General features: G+C 49.5%; 1 protein-coding gene across 2 annotated transcripts; it reads right to left on the bottom strand.

Annotated features, from left to right (window-relative positions):
• Positions 1–2,191: 2,191 nt before the first annotated feature.
• Lgals9 (galectin 9) lies at positions 2,192–22,902 on the bottom strand. Of its 2 annotated transcripts, XM_051179840.1 has the most exons (11): positions 22,821–22,902; positions 15,226–15,314; positions 11,854–12,055; positions 10,549–10,659; positions 8,923–9,018; positions 7,290–7,325; positions 6,703–6,753; positions 6,123–6,164; positions 5,258–5,346; positions 4,941–5,103; positions 2,192–2,721 (listed from the first exon to the last, which is right to left on the bottom strand). In XM_051179840.1, exons 1-11 carry the CDS (start codon positions 22,857–22,859, stop codon positions 2,575–2,577), a joined length of 1,065 nt encoding a protein of 354 aa, XP_051035797.1. In that variant the 5' UTR covers positions 22,860–22,902; the 3' UTR covers positions 2,192–2,574. The 2 variants fall into 2 exon arrangements, with proteins under 2 accessions (XP_051035797.1, XP_051035798.1); XM_051179841.1 differs by lacking the exon at positions 8,923–9,018.
• Positions 22,903–23,355: the final 453 nt, after the last annotated feature.

The following is a 23,355-nucleotide window of genomic DNA, read 5'->3' as shown; positions in this document are numbered from 1 at the left end:
AAAAAAAAAAAAAAAAAAAAAAAAAAAATGAACCTCCTGATTGAAGCACTCTGTATGGCCACCAGGAGGCCCCATGCCACCGCTCTAATATTTAGTGGCATCATGTACAGTTATTTATACTTTGTATTTAAGAAACCAAATACCTTTGTCTATAACCAAGGATGTCTTGGGCCTTCCCTGTATCATTTCTCGATGAAAATATTGATTATGAAATGCATTTTATTTTTAATCACCATGTGTGATTGAGTTTTGTAGTGAAAGCATTCTCAAATAATGTATGGGTTAGGGTTGGTGGGTACCACAGCCTGGATAATGATGCTCACATGAGGGAGTATGCTAACCATGTCCCCAGGGGACAGCAGATGAAGCTTGTGTTTGGTCATGGCTAGGCATCCCAGACAGGGTCTGGAGCTATAGATTCACACACAAGGCACCATCTGCAGGTTGTGGTGAGCCCTGGGGTTTTTCATAATGGCAGGGGTTTCCTGAAGACTTTGGCCCTCGCCCTATCTTTAAAAATGATGTGCTTGGGGACTGTGAATGTAGCTCATTTGGCACAATGCTTACACAACATACACAAAGCTGTGGGTTTGGTCCCCAGCACTGTATAACCTTTGGACATGGTGGCACACACTTGCAATTCTAGCACTGAGTAGGTGGAGACATGAAGATTTGAAGTTTAAGGTCATCCTCAGCTACATAGTGAAACTGAGAGCATCTAAAAAGAAAGAGTTGGTTGCACTCCATGACCTGTTTTCTTTAGCCAGCCATGATGTGGCACCTGGAACAAAACAGGTGATGTGAAGAGCACCGCCATCCCGCACCTGCCTGCCAGGCCACGAGCTCCTGTTTGCAGCACCCAGCAGAGCTCCTTACCAGACTGCAGCATTGCCATCCCCTGCCCTGCACTAGCATGGAGCGTTCCTCCCACAGCTGCATCAGATGGAGCAGAAGAGGCAGGAGAAAGGAGCCCACCAGTCTCTCATTGCCCTGGAAGCCCCCACCCCCTGTTCCAGGCAGTAATGCTTGTGAACAGTGTGGTCCAGAGTTCATTCATTTTGGCCAGGGTTTCCCAGGTGTTTAGGTATCCTGCATCACCTGGGAATCTAGTTAAAATGTAGACTGGGGACTGGGGAGATGGCTCTGTTGGTAAAGTATTTGTCATATGTTTGGATCCCTAGCACCCACATAAACTAAGCTGGATGTGGTCCTGTTATCCCAACCCTGGGAAGGTAGAGACAGGCAGACCCCTGGAGCTCACTGACCACAGGGCCTAGTTAATTAGTGAGCTTTACCTTCAGTGGCAGACCTGGCCTCAAAAGATAAGGTGGACAGAGATTAAGGAAGACACTCAGGCCAGGTGTGGAGGCACACACCTTTAATCTCAGGACTCAAGGGGCAGAGGCAGGTGGATCTCTATGAGTCTGAGACCAGCCTGGTCTACAGAGTGAGTTCCAGGACAGCCAGGACTACATAGAGAAACCATGTCTCAGTGGGGGGAAAAAAATTAAAAAGAAAATCAGAATTGGCCTCTGGCCTCCATACATATGTACACACATTCTCACCCTCTTGTATGCACATAGCAACATGTACACATCACACACACACACACACACACACACACACACACACACACACACACACTGGCTCAATAGATCTAGGAAGGACCCAGTGATTTTTTTTTCTTCTCTTTCCTTGGTCTTTATGTGAGACAAGATCACACTATGTATCTTGCCTCAGCCTCCCAGATGAACTGCTGCATTTCTGACCAGCTCCCAGGTGTTGCTGGCCTAAGATCTTAAAAGTGAGGGTCTCAATGAGTTAGCAGGGTGCAGGGATCCCTTGTGTGGCAGGTCCCCATCCCAACCCCCACTGCTGGGAAGTCCACTGCAGATCAACTCCCCTGACCCCATTGCCTCTCCTCCCACCCAGCACAAGCTGCCCAGGCTTTCACAGCCTCTGCCCAGCCTCTCCCCACCTCAGTGGCCTGAGGCTGTTTACACAGAGGCCAGCATTCCACTCAAAGACCCTGGGCCCCAGCCCCCACCCACTTACTCTAACACCTTGTGGGGTTCTGGAGGAGGGACACCTGTGAGCAGGTGTGAGCACCAACCTGCCTCCTCCCATTCATTCCCTTTCGTAGGTTCCAGAATGCCTTCAGACCCATTCAATAACCGAGCTACCTCACATGTGTGTGCAAACTAGTATTATTTATTTTATGGACACTGGGAAAGAGTAGGGAAGAACTGATGGGGACAGTCTGGTCAGTTGCAGGCCAGTGGGATGACATCAGGGTAGCCTTCCTGCAGCAGGGTGAAGGGATGCAGGGAAAGGGCCAGAAAGGCCACTTCTCAAAGTGTATGACTATGAGAACAATGGAACTGTGGCCTGAAAGCCATCTGTCACAGCCCAGGACACCCACTTTGTAGAGGGGGGTGAACTGGGAGTTTCCCCTTCCAGAGCCCCAACCCTGAGGCACTCATGATAGTGGGATTTGGGGGCCAGGGCTGAGGCTGAGAAGAGATGACAAGACACAGGGTGCCCCAGCCCTCCTTTCCAGGCCAGGGACCTTGCCTATGCCTGCACGTGGGTCAGCTGGACATCACCTGCCACTTCTAGATTGTTGATAGCTGGCAAGTGATTCAGACGGTGGACATATTCACACAGGTGTTGCCCGTCCACGGCAACTTTGAAGCACTGAACTTCACATAGGATCCACACCTGAGGAGAGACACCACGACATTTGCAGGGCACTTGGGGACCCAGGCTTGTGTCTCCCTCCCCTATCTCTCCTTCCTCAGGAGCAAGCCTAAAACCTGGCCTCTAGCCAACCTGAATGGTTTGCCCTTCGCCAAACATGAGTGTTGTCTTTGCCTAGTACATTAACGTAGGCCGTTCCCAAGCCTAGAATGTGTTCCCCACCCTGAACACCTTCCACAAAGGGATAAATGCTGGTCCATCCCTTACAATGACCTCCCGTGTCCCTCCCACCTCTGACCCCCCCCCCCACTCATTTCTGCCAACTGTCTACTGACACCATATCCCTCATCCCCCTTGCTCACTCTCCAGCTTAACTCTAAGCCTCTAGCAACAGGAATTCAGGCTCCAGCTATCTGTGTCTCCAGTGCTCCATGCCTGGTCTCCTCTAAGTCATTTCCTTTTTTTTGAAATATCACCACAATTTATTTATTTACTATGTATAGTGCTCTGCCTGCACACCAGGAGAGGGCACCAGATCTCATTAACCATGTGGTTGCTGGGAATTGAACTCAGGACCTCTGGAAGGGCAGCCAGTGCTGCTGAGCCATCTCTCCAGCCCCTAAGTCATTTTCAATGAGACAATTTACACAAATGTTACAGTGTCATCATCCGTGGCCGCTGCTAGCACTCATGTCACACTGTTTGTGGGCTGCAGACTCCGCCTCTTCCCTCCCTTCTGCTCTGTGAGATTCAGTCTTGTTAGGTCTTTGTTCTCACTGAATTAAAACCCAAGCTCAGGAGGCTGGAGACATGGCTCAGCAGTTAAAGAGTACTGGCTGCTCTCCCTGAAGCCCTGGGTTCACTTCCCACCTCCCACATGGAAGCTAACAACTGTCTGTAAATTCCAGTTCCAAGGATCTGATGCCTTCTTCTGACTTCTGAGGGCCTCAGGCATGCACATGGTACACATATATCCATGCTGGAAAACACTCGTACACATTTAAAAACAAAACAAACAAACAAAACCACAATCAGCAGGGCATGGCAGCCCACACCTATAAACTAGCAGTGGGAAAGAGCCAGGCTTGCTGCATGTCTGTAATTAATTCCATTACTTGAGAAGCAGGAGGATCAGGAGTTCAAGGTCAGCCTTGAGTGCATAGCCAGCCTGGGCTACATGTCTCAACAACAGTAACAGAATACAAGCTCCTTTCATGACCCATACAGCCCTATACTCTCAACCTGTGGGTGGCAGAGAATGCTGCCATGACATTTTCAAATGGTAGCTGCACATTGCTCTGGAGTGGGGCCCAGGCATTGGTTTTTCTTATTTAAGTTCACAGGGTGATTTGATATCATAATCAGGGTAGATAAGGCCTGATCAGGGTATCAGGCTTCTAACTGCAGCGCTAGTACATACAGCTCTCAGCTTGTTTCCTCCTAAGTGACACATAAGCAAATGAGTAAATGACAATTCACTCTTGGGTTTGATTGGTGCAAACTGGCTGGTGTGACCTCATGCAAGTGCCCCATCCTTGTGAGTTTATTTGCCCCCTGTAGAAAGCAGGAACAACGAAGCCCTGTAGTGCGGGGCTGTACTCTGATCTATTCAGGAAGCTGAGGCAGCATTGAAAGTTCAAGGCCTGGATGGGTTCAAGACTAACCTTATCAAGACACTGCCTTAAAATAGAAGAAAGAAAAGAAGGAAGGAAGAGAGGGAGAGAGGGAGGGAAGGAGGGAGGGAGGGAAAGAGAAAGAGAGGGAGGGAGGGACGGAGGGAGGAAGGGCAGGCAAAAGAAAGAAAAGAAAAAAATAAAAGGATGGCTGGGAAATGGACGTGTGGTTCAGGCCTGTAATCTCAGCTCTTGGCTGGCTGAGGTAGATGGATCACCCGAGCTCTAGACCAGCCACCCTACAAAGTGGGTTGTAGGTAAGCCTGAGCTAAAGTGAGTCCCTTCCAAAAACACAACACAACAAAACAAAACAAAACAAAACAAAACGGAGGGCTGGAGATGTAGCTCAGTGGTACTGTACTTGCATGAGACTGTAGATCAGTCCCCAGAACAAGGGGAAGGGGGCATAGCAGACACAAACCCATACTTTGGCAGGATGGTAGCCATGAAATAATACCAATTTGTACAACATTCTCCCTCCTTTGGGGTGCAGCCGTCATATCCCAGGTATCTGCTCCTATCCCATCACAGACCCTTGCACCCTCCTCTTGCATCCCAGCATCTTACTGAAAAGCTCTGGCCACGATTGAAGGGCATTCTCCCAGGCAGACTTCGTTCCTCAGGCCCCCAGGAGTTGTTGACCTGGGTGTTTCGGACCACAGCTTTCTCATTGAAACGGGGATTCAGGTGAAAAGCGATGTCCATCCCAGAGCGAAGGTTGATGTGGAACCTGGGATGGGCAGTTCACATAGACCCTTTCTGACCACTGAGCTCTGGGCCCAGCTCCTACCCATCAACCACCCCCAAGTAGCTGAGAGCCAAAGGCTGTCCAGAACAACACTGAGAGCCTCCGTTGTCCCAAGAGCCCTGGGGGCCTGTCTTACCTCTTAGCATCAGGCAGGACCATGCCTGCTATGATGATGGACTTGGACGGGTAAAGCCCATTTGGGATGGAGGTGAAGAAAGGTACAGGCTGTTGGGAGGATGAAAACAGCTCATCAGCAGCTGGGCTGCTGCAGCAGGGACCAGCCCAAGGGCTACAGACTCTGAAGTCATGCCCAAGAGTCTTGTATCTTCTGGAAGGAACCCAGGGTGCTATACTTGGTTCATTAAATAGCAAAAGAAAACATCCAGTGTCTCCCAAAATACATTTCAACGATCATGGGAGGGACCTTGGCAGGGCACAAAAGGCTTGTTGGGGTACTGTGGTTTGAATGAGAATGCCCTCCCTGAGATGCTCATATATTTGAACAGTTGCTCCCTAGCTGGTGGAACTGTTTGGGAATGACTGGGAGGTGTGGTCTTGGAGAAAATGTCACTGGGGATAATCTTTGAGGTTTCGAGTGGCCTGCACCATTCCCAGTCTCTCTCTCTCCCCGTCCCCACTCCCTCCTACAAAATATGAGCTCTCAGCTACTGCTCCAGTAATATGCCTGCCTGTCTGCTGCTATGTTCCCTGCCGAGATAGTCATGAACTCTTAAGCCCCAAATTAAACTCTTTCTTCTATAAGCTGCCATGGTCACCGTGTTTGTCACATCAATAGAAAAGAAACTAAGGCAGATGTACAGTTTGCTCATGCTGAAGGGATCATTCTAAAGTTGAAAGCCTTCAGTAGCCTACTAATTTACATGGGTATTTTTAACTGTTCACCTGGATGCAGGAACCTTTATTGATCATGCAAGCCAGAGGATTATCTCACCCTGCCTAACACAAGCCACAGCTCAGGCTCTCTGTAGGAAACCACTTACATAGGCTGAAGTGGGGTATGCCACAGGCTGGATTCCAGGAGTCTGTGGGAGAGATAGGATTCCATATAGAATCACAATGCATACAAGTGACACATACTTCAGGGGACCCTCAATATCCAGCCCTGGAGACCTGCCATTCCCCTCCTCTCGCACCAACATTTCTGAAACTTCCTGCTATTTTCCTGGAGCCCATTATGACCCCCTGCCCTTCAGCCACTCCCCCATGCAGTCCCACCAACTTGGGGTCCCCCACCTGCACTGGGCTGGGGGAAGGAGAGTCAGACTGGCCACCCACAGTGCCTTAGCATGAGCTTGGCCTTAGTAAGCAAGCTAGAGGCTGGGACCACCACACTCCAGCCTGGGCAGCCAGAGGCCCAGTGTGTCTGCTAGTCCTGCTCCTCTGAATCTAGGCTGTCCTTGGGAGAGTTTGAGCTGTGTCATCTTCTTAGCAAGCCCATCCCCAGCTTTCTCCATCTTCTTTCCTATGCACTTCGGTTCCAACTATGGGACTCTAGGGAATTCTGGTTTTGATTAAAGGAAGCGGTGGGGCTGTGAGATAACTAAAACATTTTAGACTTACAGGAAACATCTGTCCAGGGGCAGTGTGAACTGTGTGGATGACAGTGTGAGCCTGGGAAAAAGAAATGAGTCTTAATCAGCTCTCATCATTGCGAAGACTACTACTTGCCCCCCAGAGGGTGCTACTTGATATCCACTCTTAAGCCTGAACCTTGACATGTAATCAGGGAGGTCATTTGCCACAGTTCCCCTTCCTAAGACACCAACATACACTAGGGATGGGGAAAGGCATTTCTCTCCTGGAGGGGAAGATGGATTGACTAGAGTTCCACGCCACTAGCCTTGGTTTGCGGGAGGGAGGGGTGAATGTGTGGCAAACAAACCCATTCAGATTTTCTGCCCTACTTCTGCCTCCCTGGTGCTGGAATTAAAGCGGGCGCTGGGCGAGCACTCCACCAACAGAATTCCTCCCCCAGCCCTGTTTTCTTTTTGATCAGAGCCAGCCAAGCGCACCTACAACCCTTTCCCACCAGCATCGCTACAGCCTGGTGGGTGGAAAGTGGGTATAGCCTTATCTGCCTTCATGGGGGAGGCTGGACCTTTTAACCCACACCAGGAGCCCTCATATAAAAGGATCAAGGGACTTACCATGGGTGCCTGGTGCACAGGCCGAATGCCCTGAAGCTGCAATGGATGGAGGGGTGGAAAAGAGAGATGTTATCTCTGGGGCCATGTGGGGTGAGAGGTGACTTCAGACTCCAGGTGTGGTTCTTGTGGTCAGCTGCACCTTCGTAGTCATGCTCACCTCCTTCCTGAGCGTGCTGCACCCAAGTTCTCACCCTCATGTGCACAGAGTGTCAGGGTTAAGGGAGGGAGGCTGCTCCGGGCTTCCTGAGAAAGGAACTCGGTCTGCCCGACCATGTCTCTTCTCTGAGGCCCCAGAGGCAGGAGCACCACCCCCAGCTCCCCTTTCACCTGCCAGGTGAAAGCATTCGGCGCTTTCCACGGAGGCCGGCATCCTTCACTCCCATCCCTCTGGTGAGGCCCAAGGCTCATGGGGTTACGTTAAGTAACTTGTCCAGGCTAGCACAGGTGGTGAGTGAGTGAGTGAGTGAGTGAGTGAGTGAGTGAGTGAGTGAGTGAGAGAGTGAGTGAGTGAGCGTCAACCCTGGGGCTGGCCGGCAAAGGCTTCCAGGTGCTCTGCCAGGCCTAAGGTTAGTGTGACTACGGTGCCTGGACCATCAGGAACCATAGGAAGGCTAGTGCCTATGGCATCCTTTCCCCTAACCCCAACTGCCTGAGTGACCACAGAGAGAGCTAGCTGCTGGCCTTTCCTTCCTGCCCCTGACCCACCCCACCCCAGCAGACCCCTTCTTCCTTCATTTGCTTACTGTTCTCCCTGGCTGTGCATAATAACAATAATGATGATAATAATAATGATAAAATCATGCACACAGTCTCTATCGTATGCCAGTGCTTTGTGAGGGCCTAGAAATACACAAATGAACAAACAGGCCATGCTGCTAGTCCTCCAGGGGTTCCTGGGCATGGGGAAGGTGGGTGGCATGACTAAGACACATTCCAACAGTGTTGTGACCTTCCAAGCACAGACACGTACAAAGTGCACAGTGACATGGGGTGGGTTAGAGAAAACTCTTGAGTGGCATTCAAACAAAGAATTATAGTATAACTGTTAGTTTGCCATGGGCAGGCAGACAGAAGACACAGCCTATACGAAAGAGAGGTGGCCGGAGTGAGTAGTGGCGGGTGGCATGAACTGAGCAGAGGTGGTGAGCTGGGGACAGATGAGGGAGTGTTCTGTTACGTCTTGTGAGGGAATTTGAGCTTGTGCTTATTTGTTATTTAGGGTTTTGTTTTATTGTTGTTCTATTTTGTTTTGTTTTTTGGGGGGACGGGGTCTCACATAGTCTAGGCTGAGGGTGATCTTGAACTTTTTCTGTTCCTTCCAGACTCTGCCTCCAAAGACTTTGAACTATAGGTATCCATCAAGCTTTGGTCCCTGTTTAGAAAGACTTTAGGACCCAAGCCTAAAGATTTTTACAATGGGAGAGTGTCAGATGGAACGTGCTGGGTGAGGTCACTGTGCAGTAGTGGCTTTGGGGAGGGAGAGATGAGGGTGTGGGGGGGACAGCAAAGGTAAATGCAGCCTGTGTTGATGGGGGTCGGGGGCTGAAGGCCCTGGGTAGCTTGTTCGTTGGACCTGCCTCTAGATTCTCTTTTTGCTACTGATGGACCTCCAGGGCCAGAGCACTTCACTCACTTTTGGTTTGCGCCCCCTGGGGTTCCGTGGGAACTGGACAGGCTGAGAGAATTGCACTGTGGAGAAGACAGGCTGGACAGGGGCTGCTGAGGAGTTCTGTTAAAAACAAAGACATGTCTGGGTGACAGGAAGCAAGAGGCAAGGCCAAAGCAGGGGCAGGCAAAGATCGGGGGCTGGCTCCTGACACAGCAGAATGAGGCCAAGGAAAGTTTAGTTGGCGTGAACAAGATCAGGGTGCCCCTTTACTCTCTCCCTCTTGCTTTTGCTCCTGCAGGGAAAGAGTCAGGAAACAGGGTAGGGGGTGAGCATAATGCCAGAGGGAAAGAGGCCCAGCATACCCTGCTTCCAGTTTTTCATAAGAGTATGTCTATATATTTGTTTGTTTACTGTGTTTGGTATTTTTGTGACAGGGTCTCATGTAGCTCAGGCTAGCTCTAAACTTACTATGTAGAAGAGGATGAAGATGACATTGAACTCCTAACCTCTCTGCTGTTGGAATTAATAGGCCTGAGACAGTACGTCCAGCTACACTTTCAGATCTTGGCAACACATTAAGTATTTCAAAACAAGTTGAATGGTGAGCACACCTTTAATCCCAGCACTTGGGAGGCAGAAGCAGGTGGATCTCTGTGAGTTTGAGGCCAGCCTGGTCTACAGAGCAAGCTCCAGAACAGCTAAACTACATAGAGAAACCCTGTCTCATGTTTTTAAAAAACACAACTGAATATGGTCCCATGTTCCTGTAATCCGAAGCACTGAAGAGGCTGAGGCAGGGGGATCACAAGGTAGAGCCACTCTGGGTTACACAGAATTCAAGGCCAGCCCAAGCTGTATAGTAAGAATCTGTCTTTAAAAGGGGGGAAAAATGGATTTTCGGAACTGGGCCCGGTGTTACACACCTATAATGACAGCACTGTGGGGTCTGAGGCAGAAGGATCGACTCAAGTTCAAGGCCAGCCAAGGCTAGATAGTGAGGTGCTGTCTTCAAATAAATGAATAAAATAATTTGTTTTCAGAGCTGGGCCTGATAATATGTATATGTAATCCCAGCACTCAAGAGGCTGAGGCAGAAGGGTCACAAGTTAGAGGCCAACCTGGGCTACAAACGTTGATCCTGACACAAACTGCAACAAAAAATTCACACACAAAAAGTGCTTTGGGTATTTGTTTTGGCTTGGTTTTCTCCTTCCTTCCTTCCTTCCTTCCTTCCTTCCTTCCTTCCTTCCTTCCTTCCTTCCTCCCCTCCCTCCCTTCCTTTCTTTCTGTTTTTAACACAGAGGTCAAACCCGATCTGGGTTCTCAGTGCCATGCTCTGCCCTCTGATTTGGGTTCCATTTGGTTTCCCAAACACAATCCCTCATTGAACTCCCTGATCATCTAACAATAGACAGTTGGAGGAAAGGAATAGCTTTGTCATCTTGGAGACCAAGGCAGATTGTTCATTGCAGAGAAAGCAACCCCAAGAGGGACAGAGAGACAGACAAAAGGCAGACAGACACCAAACCAGAGAACCAGTGCAGCCCCAAAGCCACCTGGGGAAGGTACTTGCTGGTACCCTGTTGACTGGGGGAAAGCCCAGCTGGTCACCATCCTTTAAACCCGGGACAGGCGCCAGCCACTCCTGACCTGGAAGGTGATGAAGGACAGCTGCAAGGAGCCGGAGACAGCGATGGTGTCCACAAGGTGGTAGGGCACACGGTGTGAGTACTGCACAAAGACATTCTTGTTCACCATCACCTGCAGAAGAGAGCTGCTGTGGGGCCAGGCCACACCTGAGCTATATGTTCAGAGATGAAGATCTGAACCTGCTTCTCATGCCCAGTCCTTCCAGGCAGGTACATCATCTTCAGTGGGGTGCCAAGGACAGAACATTTGAGTCTCTGCACTCAGAACCATTGTCCACTACTCTCCTGTTTCTGGCTGGCCTTCAGTTCTGACCACCATTCACCTAGTGCTCCGGGCTTATCATTCCTTCTTAGAAGTTATTTTTTGGAGCTATTGTATTTTATGTATATAGATGTTTTGCCTGCATGTATGTATGCCCACCATATGCATGCCCGTGGTGCCAGAAGAGGGTGTCTAATCCCCTAGAACTGGATTACAGATGGTTGTGAGCTGCCATGTGGGTGTGGGGAAGCGAACTCCGGACCTCTGCAAGGGCAGTAAGTTCTGTTACCCACTGAGCCATCTCTCCAGCCCCTGGGTTTATCGTTTCAAACTTCGTTCATATCATTCCATTTTTTTAAAATTGATACTGTGGCAGAGCACTTGCTTGGTATGCAGAAGGCTAGGTCTGATCCCCACCACAAAAAGTAGCTGTTACTAGCTAGGGACCTGCAGTAGAGGAATGCAGCTAACTTGGACTTTGGGACAAGTGAGGCTATCTGCACGTGAGGCCCCACTCCTCTTGTGGAGTTTTTGACTGACAGTTGGTACAGGAGGTGTGGGGAGGAGTCATATCTTTTTTAATGCTGTTGCCATATTCCAGCAAACAACCCTACACCCATGCATAGAACACAACTCTAATAAGACCCAGTGGGTTATTGAGGGGGAAAAGATATAAAAGCAGCAGGAGGGGGAGTGGGGAAGGCAAAGGTGAGGGAGGGAATGAAAGGGGAATTAGAGGGGAGGGTGGGGGAGGGGTGCTCAAAAGACAATCATAGTGTATGAAATTATCTAAGAATAGGTACAGAGATTTGGGGGTTTCTTTTTGTGTGTTTTGTTTTGTTTTGTTTGTTTTTTCTTTTTAGACATGAGGTCTTAGAAGCAACATGGTGACAGATTGGGGTCTTCTTTCTGAGGAACAAAAGCAAGGGCTGCATCTGTAGATGCAGGCTGGTGTGTGTACAGCAAAGAGCGAAGGCTGGCTAGGCTGGGGCCTGATCTCGATGCCTCAGGGGGCAGGTTTGGGGGTGGGGTTTCCCCACTTACCTTGAAGTTTGACCTCTGCACCAGGAAGCAAAGTTCAAAGGGCCTCCCCTTCTGGAAGGGCATCTGCATCTTCCTCTCCTCAGGCCCCCATTGTCCTTTCTGCTTCGTGTTACAGACCACATACCCTCCATCTTCAAACCGGGGGTTGAAGTGGAAGGCAATGTCGTTTTCACTGAAGCCAGTCTGAAAGTTCACAATAATCCTAAGGCAAAGAAATGATCCTGGCTTACTGCCACGCTTGGACAGAACCACCTCTGACTGTCTGTTAGCATGTTTAGGTTCATCTAATTTAGACCTAATGTATTCTGTGTAGTTGTTGCATTTTGCCCTTCCTGGGTTCTTTTCTTAAAATGTTAAGTAGACAATTAGTAAGGAAAAATGACGACATTAACAACAACCACACATCTTTTGCCCTAGCCTCTGGCCACAGACATAGAGAAACCACTCTGGAATTGAGCTGGATCTTGGTAGTTGCCACTTAGTGCTCAGAAGGTGCTATGCAGGCTTCTGGAGAATTGTCATCGATCATCTTAGCCAGCTGTGTACCTTGTGTGCAGCACCACTGTTATAGTTGGTTTCAGTGGTCGACTTTTGTGGGAAGGGAAACCTTGACCAGGGAATTGCCTCCAGGGGTTGACCTACGGGCATGTCTATGGGGTGTTTTTCTTGGTTATGTAGGAGTGCCCCACCCACTGTGGGTGGTGCATATCTGTGCAGGTGGGCTGGGGCTGCATAAAAAAAAAAAAAAAAAAAAACATTAGCTGAGGAAGCTAGGAGAAGCCAGTGAGCTGTATCCCTCTGGGGTCTCTGTATCAGTTCCTCCTTGGCTACTTTCAATGATACCAAATAAACCCTTTTCTCCCCAAGTTGCCTTTGGTTGGAGTGCTTTATCACAGCAACAAAGAGGCAAACTAATACAACTCCATCTGGCCAGGCGAGATGTATGTGATGGTAGGAATGGCCCGCATGACGGACTCGTGTTAGAATGCTTAGCCCTGAGATCCTCATGGCGTCAGGAAAGAACTAACTCCTGCAAATTTGTCCTTTGACATCCACATATATACCATGTCAAGAGTGAGTGCACACACACACACACACACACACACACACACACACACACACACACACGTAATTTTAAAAATTTTTCAAAAGTCATGTGAATTGTTCTCCAGGCATGAAAAGCCTTCACGCCCAAATCTGGTCTTCACGGAGTGCTGGTGTGTTTGGGAGGCAGGAGCTATGGAAGGCAACTGATCCCAGTGCCACAGTATCACTTGATATGACCTTTGACCCACACTAACGGGGTAAGTTCTCCTTTTTATCAGCAGTGGAAAACTCCCGTTTCTGCCTCACTCCCGGGAGGAAGCCTCTGCCATAGCCACTCTGGAGTACAGCTGGGGCTCCAAGAGGAGCAACTAAAATCACAGAAACTTCCAGAGAGGCTGGCTCACAAAAGGAGAGCCATCAGTGTCTGCCCTGCTTCACTGTGCCACAGCCCAGCTCAGATACAAGATCCAAGTTCCAGTCTGAGGTTCTTCTCACACTGCCTTCCCTGAACTCCCCAAGTGGTGGTGCCCGCTTAGCTGCTCACTGGTCTCTCACCCTCACACAGAGCTCTGTCACCTCTACCCCACGCAATAATCAACACTGTGCCACACTCAATGACCACTCCTGACAGACACTCCATCGAGTTCCTCTCAAATGATGAGTTTTCTGTTGGAAAATGTGTTCTGGAACATTCTAGGCAGCAGAGTGCTGATGAAGTCCTCAATGGCTGAAGCCTTAGACATCAGGACCTACAAGAAGCTACTGTGAAGCTAAACCAGGGACTATCCCACTTAGACATGTGTTTGGGAGGCTTGAGCAACACAGGGTCATGACATCGAAGGCATAGTCCTTTTTTCAGACATGTTTCACATAGCCCAGCTTGGCCTCGAACTTGCTGTGTAGCTGAGAGTGAACTTGAACTCCTCTTCCTCCTCCTGGGTCTGATATTAGATTATGTGCCACCACACCTTTGGGTTGTTTTGTTTGTTTTGCTTTTTTTTTTTTTTATTTTGAGACAGAGTTTTGATAAGTTGCCTAGGCTGTGCTTGAACTCACACAGTATCACAGAAAGGCCTTGAACTTGAGATGCTTCTGTCTCAGCCTTCCCAGGAGCTGAGTTTAAAGACCCACCGGGGGCTTGCTTTTTTAAAGATAGGATAGTATGTATTCCAGGCTAGCCTTAAACTCTTTATGCAGAACTTGTTTGTTTTGTTTTTAAGAAAGGGTCTCACTATGCAGTTCTGGTTGTCCTGGAACTCAGAGATCCACCTGCTCTGTGATTTTGAACTTCTGGTCTTCCTGTATTACCCTCTCCCATGCTTGGATTACATACATGGCCCATCATACTCCATTTATGCAGTCCTGGGAATCTAACGAGGGCTTTGTGTGTGCTAGAAAAACACTCCACTAACTGAGCTACATCTCCACCCCTGGGATCACTCTTCACAGAAACTTTAAAATAATCCCTAGAGCTCAAAAACCAATAGGACAGGAACTGGAGAGACAGGTTGGGGGGTTAAGAACACTTACTGCATTTTCAGAAGACACTAGCTCAGTTCTCTGCACCCCCATCAGGTGGCTTGTAACTGCTGGTAACTCCAGCTCCAAGGGGATCTCTCTCTCTCTCTCTCTCTCTCTCTCTCTCTCTCTCTCACACACACACACACACACACACACACACACACACACACACACATCTAAAAAGAAAACTATACAAAACTGCTGTGGGAACTAATAGAATTTCTCTTTTTGCATTGCCATGTCACCCATGTCACAAAGTCAAGAGAATATCCCGTGGCTGGCTGCTCTGACCAAGCTACTACCCGCCTCAGGCTGTGGGCTCCCGGGGAGCAGGGTGCTCAGGGCCCAGGAGTTCTCCGGAGTCTGTCATGGTGCCAGGATGGCCCTCCATAGCCTGCCCCTCCACGGTTGCTGAGACTAGAGATTAACATCAGTGTTGTGGTGGTTTGAATGGGTATGGCCCCCATAGACTCATGTGTGTGAATGCTTGGTCCATCCGGAGTGGCACTATTAGAACGTGTGTCACGGTGGGGGCAGTCTTTGAGGTCTTATATGCTTGAGCTACACCCAGTGTGGCACACTCTCTCCTCCTGCTGCCACCTGCAGATCCAGATGTAGAACTCTCAGCTCTTCTCCAGCCCCATGTCTACCTGCATGCTGCCATGCTTCCCACCATGACAATAATGGACCAAACCTCTGAAAGTGTAAGCCAGCCCCAATTAAATGTTCCCTTTTATAAGAATTGTTGTGGTCATGGTATATCTTCACAGCAATAAAACCCTAAGACAAGTGCCATCTACATACTTATTTGCAAAGGCATGGACGGTCCCCTGGAGGGTGATCTGAAGTCCCTCTTGCAGTCCTCCTTGGATTATTCCAGAAAATGGGATGGCCTGCAGAAGGGAAATGGAGAGATATCAGTTGGCTGGCACTTGCCTGGTATGGCAGTAACCAGTTAGGGCTGGTGGGCATGGCCTTCGAGGAGCTGGAACCCCAGCTGCCCAGATCGTAGGGTTCCTCAGAGAAGCAGGCCAAATCCAGCTAATTACAGCCATTCAGAGAATATCAGAAGTTTGGCAGGTTTCTGAGGCATGACTGGCAGCAGACCTCAAGTCACTTCCTTCCACAATCTGAAGGAAGTGACAGCTGTGTAACCTACTAGAAGGTTAACTGCATGCAAATGGCCTAGGTAATGAATTAGGTGGTGAGGGCTGCTGGCCCCAAACCAAGTTCCCCGAAAGACCTCAGGGTCCTGACTAGGGACTCAGGGACTCAGGAGGCCAGAAGACCAAAGGGACCTACTGTTCTGTTTTGAACAGCAAACCATTTCCTCCTAAGAGAGGGCTGAGAGGGTGGAAGCCCCTCCCCACCACCATGTAACCATGGCAGCCAACACAAAGGTTGGTGGAGGCAGCTTCGTCCCTGGAGCTCATGCTCCTGTTCATGCTTGCCCCAGAAGCCTTTGAGTCCCAGTGTTATCTTCCATCTCAGGCCCTGCCTGTACTCCATCCATCAGGTCTCTGCCTGATCGCCCTAAATGTCCTAAAGGAGCACTGGGTCCCACTGAGTGTCACACTGTTTTAGAGTCAGGAGGATTCCAGGTTTGACCCTTGTCACTGCTCAGTATCTGTGGGCCTTCCAAAGCTTAGTCTTTCTTTGCCTCAGTTTCTCCATTTGTAAACGGGGACAAACTACCTCCCCTGCTCACTTCTTCACAAGGCTGGTACCCTCTGCCCCCACCTGCTTTGCCTTGTGCTCTCATAGCCCAGTCCCCAAGCTGATGACTTACCAGCATCCAGAAGGCCTGGTAAACCAAGTGTGACTGCCACCTGCAGGGTCTGTCTGCTAGCTAATTCCCACATCGCTCCAAGGTTTTTAATGGCCTTTCTAACACCTCCTTTGAGTCAATGCCCTATAAAAATTAAATACTCTAGAAGCCAGGAAGGTGATGGAGTTGAGTAAAGTGTCCAACAAGGCAGGTTGCTAGGAGGAAGGGGCTAGGGACTGGGACAGAGTTGGCCTCAAACTGTTTACTTAGCAGGGAGGGCACTGTCCGCTCGGCTCTAATGAACAGTCGTCATCCATGCCCAGTGCTGGGAGACTGAAGCAGGCTAACATGAGACAGTTGCAGTACCCTGGGACCCTATAAGGTTTGGGGTTGAGCCCCATCCCTTTATAGCACTTCAAGTTCAGCCTAGACCCGCCCCTGCTTGCACTATGTACGTACAGCCCTCCCAAACAGTGCAGCTAGCAACCCCAGAAGCCTCTGAAGCCTGCATCGGGTTGGACTACTCCCACATCTGAACAATAATGTAAGTTTCCCAGGTAACCATCAAAATTAGACAGCTCCTATTCAAATGCATCCCCTGGGCATTTGGTAGGAAGAAGAGAAGGGGTTCATTCAGCCTGAACTGGTTTGGGGCACATGTGCAGTAAGGCAAAACAGTGAAAGGGAGAATCTCCCATTTACCAGCCTGTGCCTCTGCATGAGAGGAGGGGCATGCACGGCTGGACTAACGAATATACAAACCAAACGGTCCATCAGGGCAGAGAACTACTTCGAGCATGCCCCTTAGTAACCAGCTCCTTCTCTTGAACCCTGCAAAAGGGAGTCCTGGAGCTACAGCTGGCCCTTGTAGTGCATACCTGACCCGCTGTCTGGAATGGCTCCCGCTCTAGCCTGAAGCATTGCTTCAGATAAAGCTGTGTAGTTCCCTTTGCAAATCCTTGTGAACCCTGTGCTTTGAATTCTTTGGATAAAATGCCAAGGACCTGGAAACACCAACCATAGGTTGTGGAGCTGCCAAACTCTTCCAAGAACACAGAAGTCTGGGCAATGGGATGATTTTATGTTCTAATTCTGGGGTGCTGGGGACTCCTCACAAACGTCTAAGAATTTTCGTCAGGTGTGTTCCCGCACACCTATGATCTCAGCAATCGGAAAGTGAATGTAGGGGGATCTGGGTTCAAAATTAATTAATTAGTTGAAAATACAACCTGTATTGTAGAGATACATAAGAGAATATTTTCAGTGAAACATGACTGCCGTTGTTTTGAAATAACCTGAGATTGGGAAGGAAAGAAGGGAAGGTATAAGAGAGCAAGCAGGTCTTGGGATGGCCAGCTATTGTGACACTTCTTTGCAGCTCAAATTAAGATATTGCCCAACAGAAAACACCCACCCACCCACCAAATTCAAACCCCTGGCTATTGGACCACAAATGCTGAGCCAGTAGAGGGATCTTCTCTAGGATGCTAAACTTCTAGCATGTGTCAGTTCTCAAGGAACTACAGGGTCGGTTTCCTAGACACAGCTTTACGGTCTATTGAGAATCTCTAATAATCTGCTAGTGTAAGCTCAGCAACCCCTCCCCTCCCCTCTAAAGTCTATAGGTTTAAAGAACTTCCATTGTCCTGTGGCTTGCTGTCCATTATTCTGTGTTGGCTGTTGGAGCTCCATGTTCCCAGCTTCTCCTGCTATTAATAGCTGGTGTTACTAAGGAATTTGATTGTCAGAAATCTTGTCAGTTCTTGTCTATAGCTAACCAACACCCCAGCCAGGTTCTCCTTCCCTACCTAACTGTCTCTGCCTTCTGGCCTTCATCTTGAGTTGTCTGGCCACCCAGAACCTACGGAAGCCTGTGATGGCCCCCTAGATGCGGAGTCTCATTCAGACCAGTCCCACTGCCATCATTTCAGGGTGATGTCTTCTCACATCTCATGTTGGCTCTGTCACTGAGTGTTTCAGTAACCTGGAGCAAATCACAGCTTGCCTGAGTCTGGGCTTCTTTGTTCTCCCCCTCATCCCCACCTGCGGTGCCTGGGAGAACAGTCAGCCTGAGGGAATTGTACATTGGCATGGCAGGAAATGTTTTGTTGTTGTCTTGCTTCTATGATGCTACGGATTAAAGTGAAGGTCTCAAATTTGCTAGAGAAGCACACTTCCTGGTATCTCCAGCCTGACATGAGATGATTGTAAGGGGACGTACTCCTTCTGGGGGCTGGAGGAGTCTTATGAGCACAACCTGCTCTTCCAGAGGACCCAAATGCAGATCCCAGAATCCACATCAGGCAGCTCACAACCACTTCTAACTCCAGCATCAGAGGATCTGATGCCTTCCCCTGGCATCCTGGGGCACCTAACCCATGTGGCACCTGGGGCACCTAACCCTCACACCCCCACCCCCTCCACATGCACACAAATAAATCTCTTTAAAAAGAAAGGAAACTCCTCCCTCATCCTGAAATTTTCCTCAGAGCTTCTGCTGGCATCTGAAGACTTGATGCTTAACCAGTCAACACTCCTGGGAAGCCACAAAATGTGAAGATCAGAAAACAGGGGAGATGGTTACAGGCCATATTGCACAGAAAGACAGAGGCAGAGTGTGGTGATACATTATTTATGATTTAATAAAGCTTGCCTGAGGGTTCAGAATGCAAAGCCAGCTACAAGCCATAGAGGCCAAGCAGTGGTGGCACACACCTTTAATCCCAGGCCTCAGGAGACAGGCGGATGGATCTCTATGAGTTCAAGGCCACCCAGGGTTATATTAGACTCCCAGTCTAGAGCTGAAACAGCTCACATAAAGGAGACTGCAGCACTTTGGATCCCACACCTTTAATCCCAGATCTAGAGAGGTTTGTAAGATAGGAGTGGGGCATTCTGTATTCAGTCTCAGAGATTTACTCTCCAGCCACACTGAGGACAGGACTCCCTTTCAGCCTGAGGTAGAGGTAAGAGCTAGTGGCTGGCTGCCTTGATTTTCTGATCTTCAGCTTGAACCCCAATATCTACCACTGGGTTTTTATTATTTGTGCTACAGTAGAAGAAGAATGAACACAGTCATAGGGACAGGGCAGCACAGATTGCTCTCTGACGTATGAATTTTCCTTTAAAAACAAAAATAAAGCTTTGGGAGATTTCAGTGTCTTTGACTCTCCTGTAGCCCAGGCCAACTTAGTTGAGGCTGACCTTGGATGTCCGGCCTCAACCTCTGATGTATTGGGATAATTGATGTGTGCCACCATCCCCAGCTTAGATTCTAGTATCTTAAGTGGTGTCCCCAAATTCTGAAACATTATTTTAACACTAGTGGATCTTACAAGCAAGGTTGTTCATGTCTCAGCACAGATTGCAAAAGACTGGAAAGAACTTAAAAGTACCCTCAAAGGGAAGTGTCAAATAAATAATGCCGTTTGTAATCTGAGGCATCCAGTGTAGAAAGGCTGAAGGTGGGGGGCTCTGAGCAAGGATGCGGAGTGATAGCCTCTGCATTTATTCGTTCATTTTGTGTGGTTGTGGAAGTCAGAACCTGTAGGAGTCAGTTGTCTCCTTCTGCCATGTGGGTTCCAGGGACTGAACTCAGGTCACCAGGCTCAGTGGCAAGAGCTCTCAGCAACTGGGCCCAAGTGAAGTCATTTGTGTAGGAAGTGGGAAGGGCAGCTATATGTACTCAGTTACTAACTTGTAGATAATCTATCTCTGGTGAAATTCTCAGACTCAAATGGCAGGAGAAGCTGCAGGGAAGGGCTGAGTGGCACACCTCACTCACCTCTACCCTCAGAAATGACCCGGAACCTGGAAACATGTTGACTGAAGTGTCAGAAATGACTCTGCAGATGTGTTGAAGTCTCTGGAGATGGGGGAGGGGGGTGCTGAATTACCCAGGCAGGCCCTACATAATGACCACAATCCTCATAAGAGGGAGGTCAGGGGGTCGGGCTCTGAAATGGACTGCACAAAAGAAGAGGCCTGATCTGGTGATGTAGACCAGGGGATGAAGGAACTTACTACCAAGCCTGATGAGCTGAGTTTAGATCCTCAGAACCCTATGGTGGTTGGGAAAGACTGACTCCCCAACATTGCCCTCTGACCTCTGCCACATACACACATAATAAACAAACAAATGGTGATTTTTTTTTTTCCTAAAGTGTGGGTTGCTCCTGGGGCGGTGGGGGTGGAGGCATGTTTGTTGCTGGGCATTAAACCAAGGGTCTTGCACACAATGAGGAGGCAACCCTAAATCACAAACCCGGAACTTGAACTCTTAGTTTTTGAGACTTCTGTCCCCCCGAACAGTGATAGAACATAGTGTTGAGTTGAACCTGGGGATGCAGGTTACTGTGGAATTCAGAGCTTCAGTGAGTTGGTGAGGGATCTTAGCAGGAAATAATGGGACCTGCATTTAATCCCTACTGCTGCTGGAGAGGGGCCAGGTATTTTCCCTGCTGTTTTCTTTTTCTCAGGATTTATGATCTCATAGGTCTTGGCTCCCATCTCCCTGTGCTTGTCCTGACCCCAGGCAAGTCACTTATCTATGTATGCCCTAGTCCCTCCTGGGGTTAGTGGCGCCAACCACAGCCTGAGGCATTCCTGAGAAGATGAGACCAGATGCTAGGGACAGGAAGTCCTTGGTCCAGAGGGGCCCAGACGGGCTGAGCAGATGTTTGCCCTAAGAAGAATGTACCCTCCTCCCTGGGCAGGCCAGTCTTCCACTCTGAGACAGGGCCTTTTGCTTCAATTCCCTATTGGGATGTGCAGAAAGCAGAGCTCACTACAAGAGGGTGGACGGCTCAGTGGTCCACCCGGCACGCACACAGTCCAGCACCAGCAGTGGGAACACCAATTTGGTATGCTCTCAAACCAAAAGGCCCAGCTTTTCAGAAATTCAAAGACCCTGCCAATGGCTGCCATTACGCCAGTGTCACTGTCCTAAGCATCCCAGCAGCCTCAGTTTTAGTGTTTCTGTGGATAAGCAAATGGAAATGTGGAAACTTCTGTATCATGCCCAAAGCTGCACAGCTGGTTAACATCAAGCCTGGGATTTGAACACTAGAACTCTTGTTCTCGGCCATAGGTGACATAGGCTTCTGTCTGTGAGAAGCACATAGAGGTCTTTGGTCCCTGGCTCACCAGGATCACACAAGGAGGCCACCTCCATCTTCTTCTGGGCCCTCAGAGGAGTCTCAATAGACGTGAGAGTGAACAACCAAGACTGGCCCTCAGGCTATGACAGTGCTGTTCCTCTGCAAGCCATTAAGTCACAAGGCTTTCATAGCCACCAGCATTTCAGTAGACATGTGGGCCACAGCTGCAGAAGTCAGTGGGTCACTGAGTGAGAGGAACCAGGGGAATAGGGGACATGGGGACTGCACGTGGCCACCACCAGGACCTGCTCAGCCTCCTCCTTCTCTGCGGGAGGATTTCCCTCCATATTTGAAAATATTGCTTCCTCCTTCATCTTCTTTGTTTGGTGTTTTTTAAAAAAGGTTTCATTGTGTAGTGTGGCCCAGGCTAACCTTGAACCCGTTATGCAGTCCAGGCAGGCCAAAAGTGCGTGGAGACCCTCTTGCCTTAGCCTAGCAAGAGTTGAAAAGTCTGCCTTCTAAATCTACACACAGCACAGTTCCCGGGGTTTTGAAAATGTTAGCCCTGTCTGACGGGAAACTAGAGCTGGATACTTCTCTGTCCTTTCTGTCGTGTTCTGCTCTTGAAGGCCCCACAGAGGCACTGGACAGCCCTTCCAGCTACCTTCCAGTGGACAGTGTGGTGGGGACACTTCAGGAGCCCCAGGGAAAGGCCAGAGCTCATGCAGGACTAAGTCCTGGCAGCCAGCTTACCCACAGAAACCTGCTGTCTCCTGCCCTGCATACACACAGCAAGCACACCACAGAAAGCCCCTGGGAGCACCGTGCTGGGAGCACTCACTTCTGTTTTCACTGCCATCTCCCTAGGAGCACCCCCTAATTCACTGTCACTTACCATCTGGGGACATGTGGCAAGACCCCAACCTACCAAAGCCTCAGTTTCTCCACACACCTTGGGGCTGTCTAACTTCCTAGTGTGTAAACAAGGCTAGCTGCAGACAGCAAAGGCATGAACAGAAGGCAGCCCTCTGCACACCACACTGAAGGTCAGGCCCAACCGCCTTGCCCTTCCACACACATTCTGGAGGTGTTCTTGGGTAAGTTCTGACAAGACCCTCGGAGGACAGACATTTCTGTGAGACAGCTTCCCAGCTTCTCCCAGACTACTCCCAAAACACCTACCACATTCCCCGAGCTGTTTAACACCCACATGTACTATCTGCTTCCTCCTTACCTCAGCTTCAGGAGATTCCCATTTTACAGATGTGGTAATTGAGACCCAGGGAGGAAAAAGCACTAGGTATCGTGGAACAGGCATATATTAGTCTGCCACATGATCATGGTGAGTGGAACCCTGGGGTCCCCAGAGACACAGAGAGCCTAACACAGCACAAGAGCTGCATCAGTTAGAATAACTCTGCCTGGTATGTCTGCCCCCATGTGTTGCTTGCGGGGACACCTCATCACTACCCATGCCACTCAGTTGTCTCCTCAGAGTCCCAGAGCAACTTTCTCTGCACCCCGCAACTCACCGGGTTCATGTAGGGAGCTTGGGAGCTGAAGAAAGCCATCTCTCCTCTCTCGGGGAAACACCACTCTCTTCCTCACTCGCTGACAGACCTCTGCACTGGGCGGGGCTGGAGGAGGAAATAGAAACCAAAGCCACTAGGCACTTACTCAAGGGGGAGGAGCCAGGAGTCAGAGGCTGAAGGAAGTGTCTGGAAAAACGTAAAGATAATGTCAGGGAGAGGGGGAACTCCAGGAGGACACTTGGTGCTCGCCGCTCTGACGCTCTCCACCCCTTCCTCGGCTCTGCCAGAGTCACATCGGTTTCTGAAGCTTCAAAGTGATGTAACCAAGAGTTTCTCCGACAGCCTTGGCTAGGGGATGTGGCTCTGCTTCTGAGCCTTTCATCACTGCATCCCGAGCAGAGGGGAAAGTCCTGCTCAGCCCATTGTATGAGCAGGGAAAGTGATGCTCAGAAGGTCTTAAGGAGTGAACAAGGTTGCTCAACTCTTCACGGGCAGTCTAAAGTCCCTATGAAGATTTTGGCTTTCCAAGAAGTAT

The sequence above is a fragment of the Phodopus roborovskii genome, unplaced genomic scaffold (genome assembly GCF_943737965.1).
Source record: "Phodopus roborovskii unplaced genomic scaffold, PHOROB, whole genome shotgun sequence".
NCBI classification, from domain to species: domain Eukaryota; kingdom Metazoa; phylum Chordata; class Mammalia; order Rodentia; family Cricetidae; genus Phodopus; species Phodopus roborovskii.
This window is presented reverse-complemented; position numbering and strand designations above follow the sequence as displayed.